A 2,004-nucleotide genomic window follows, 5' to 3' on the forward strand; every position below is an offset into this window, starting at 1 on the left:
CAAGCAGGCGCCCATAGTCCTGCCCCAGGTAGCGCACAGCGTTCTCGTGCTGCCCCAATCCCAGCGCCTTGGCCCGCTGCCGCTGGACCTGTGCCGAGACGCCGGTGCAGTACACGGGCACGATGGGCGGCTCCGCCATCCTGGGATGTGGGAAACAGCATGAAATGGGGAAAACCAGGAATATCGAGCGCCAGAACCACCTTTGCTGAGAGGATCTGGGGGGCAATCGGGGGTTTTGGGGAGGAATTGGGGAGATATGGAGAATTTGGGGGGGGATTTGGTGGGTTTTTGGGAGGGATTTGGGGATTCTTGGGGTGGAATTATGGATTTCTTGAGGGATTTTGGGGGTATTCAGGGATTTTAGGGGGAATTTGGGGATATTTGGAGGTGATAAGGGGGTTTTCAGAGGGATTTTAGGAGGAGCTTGGGGATATTTTGGGATTTGGGGAGGATTTGGCCATCTAGTTTTAGGGGATTTGGGGAGATTTGAAGAATTTTGGGGGGGACTTGCAAATTTAGAGGGAATTTGAGGATTTTTTTGGGGAATTTAGGGGTATTTGGGGAGGAATTTGGGTTTTGGGGGAATGAGGGAATTTTTTAGTAGGTCTGTAGGTTTTTGTGGGAATTTGGGAATTTGGTGGGGGGTTGAGGGATCTTTTGGGCAGGATTTTCCCATTTGGGGGGGGATTTGTGAATTTTTGGGAGTGTTGGAGGATCCTGGGAGGGATTTAGGGGGAAATTTGGGGCTTAGGGGATATTTAGGGGCATCTGGAGTGGATCTGGGGACCTTTGCAGGGGAATTTGGGGTCGGCTTTAGGATCCCCCAGGAGCAGCTTTGACAAGAAAAGGGGGATTTTGCCCCAACCCCCCCCCGTTGGGTGTAACTAAACTCGAGCGCTTCTGATCCCACAGAGATCTTATTTTGGGGGGAACCCCCCCTAAAATAAGCAGTAACCCCCCAAATGTGGAGTCCCACCTGAGCCACATCGGGGTGATTCGGGTGAACCCAACGCTGCCGTTTTGGGACAAAACCCCAGAATTCCGGGAGCGGGGAAACCCCCGCTCCTTTCACCTCCCCACCCCCCCTTGCAGCAGCTGCTCCCTGTCTGTTACCCAGCAAGCCCCAAATCCTCATGTTTCACCTCAAAATGTCCCCGGGGGGATGAAGCAAACCCCAATTATGGGAATTCCAGCATTAGGGAAGCCCCAAACGGTGCCGGAACCAAGGGAAACAGCCTCAGGAACTGGAGGCGTGTGCCGGGGGCCGTGGCTCAGCCCCGGGCGCCCCTGAAGGCCTCAATGACACCCCGGGGTGCTTCATTAAGCACAGAGAAGTTAATGAGATGCTCATTAGGGCAGCTGAGGGAGTGCCAGGGTGACAGCGGTGCTGGGTCCCACCAACACAGCCCCAGGGCGGGGGGGGGGCCGCGGCGGGGGGGGGGGGGGGGGTCTGTCACCCCAAAGGCCAGCACAACACTTGGTGGGGAGGCAGAGCTCCCAAAACTAGGGATTATGCCCCAAAAAAGCACTAATTACCCCCAAAATAAGGGGTGGGAGAAGGCTCTAATTCCCCCCCACCCACACCCCAGAGCAGATTTGGGGAGGGCACAATTGAGGCCTAACTCATGGGACACCCCCCCACCCAAGGTGGGACCTGTCCCAAAACATACGTTTTTTGGCACAGGAGGACCAAACTCGGCTCTTTTCAGCCTGTTTCCAGGGTGCTGGTGCCCCGGCAGGTGCCGCGGGGCTGAGCCTGGGCCCGGTGACGGCGGCACTTCGGCGACCGCCTCCCCTCTGGTGGCACTAGGGAGAAAAAGAGCATAAAGCAGCAAAACCTGACTCAATTATGAGCAAAACCACTTAAAACCATCCAAGATCTCCCATTTTCCACCCTCCCCAGGGTTGATAATCCCCAAAAAAGCACTTTTTGAGGGTAAAACAAGGATTGGGGGGGCGGGAAGGACACAAGGGACCCCCAAAGCTCCCAACCCCTTCCCAGTG

General features: G+C 55.8%; 1 protein-coding gene across 1 annotated transcript in view; it reads right to left on the bottom strand.

Annotated features, from left to right (window-relative positions):
• LOC104413019 (calpain-1 catalytic subunit-like) overlaps nucleotides 1-139 on the bottom strand; it is a gene marked incomplete at its 3' end in the record, with an annotated part of 6,248 nt that extends 6,109 nt beyond the window's left edge. Inside the window, 1 exon segment of the mRNA XM_010023907.1 lies at nucleotides 6-139. Coding sequence (XP_010022209.1) covers nucleotides 6-139 — 134 coding nt within the window.
• Nucleotides 140-2,004: the final 1,865 nt, after the last annotated feature.

This window comes from Nestor notabilis, unplaced genomic scaffold, assembly GCF_000696875.1.
Source record: "Nestor notabilis isolate BGI_N333 unplaced genomic scaffold, ASM69687v1 scaffold5121, whole genome shotgun sequence".
In the NCBI taxonomy this organism is placed as follows: Eukaryota; Metazoa; Chordata; class Aves; order Psittaciformes; family Psittacidae; genus Nestor; species Nestor notabilis.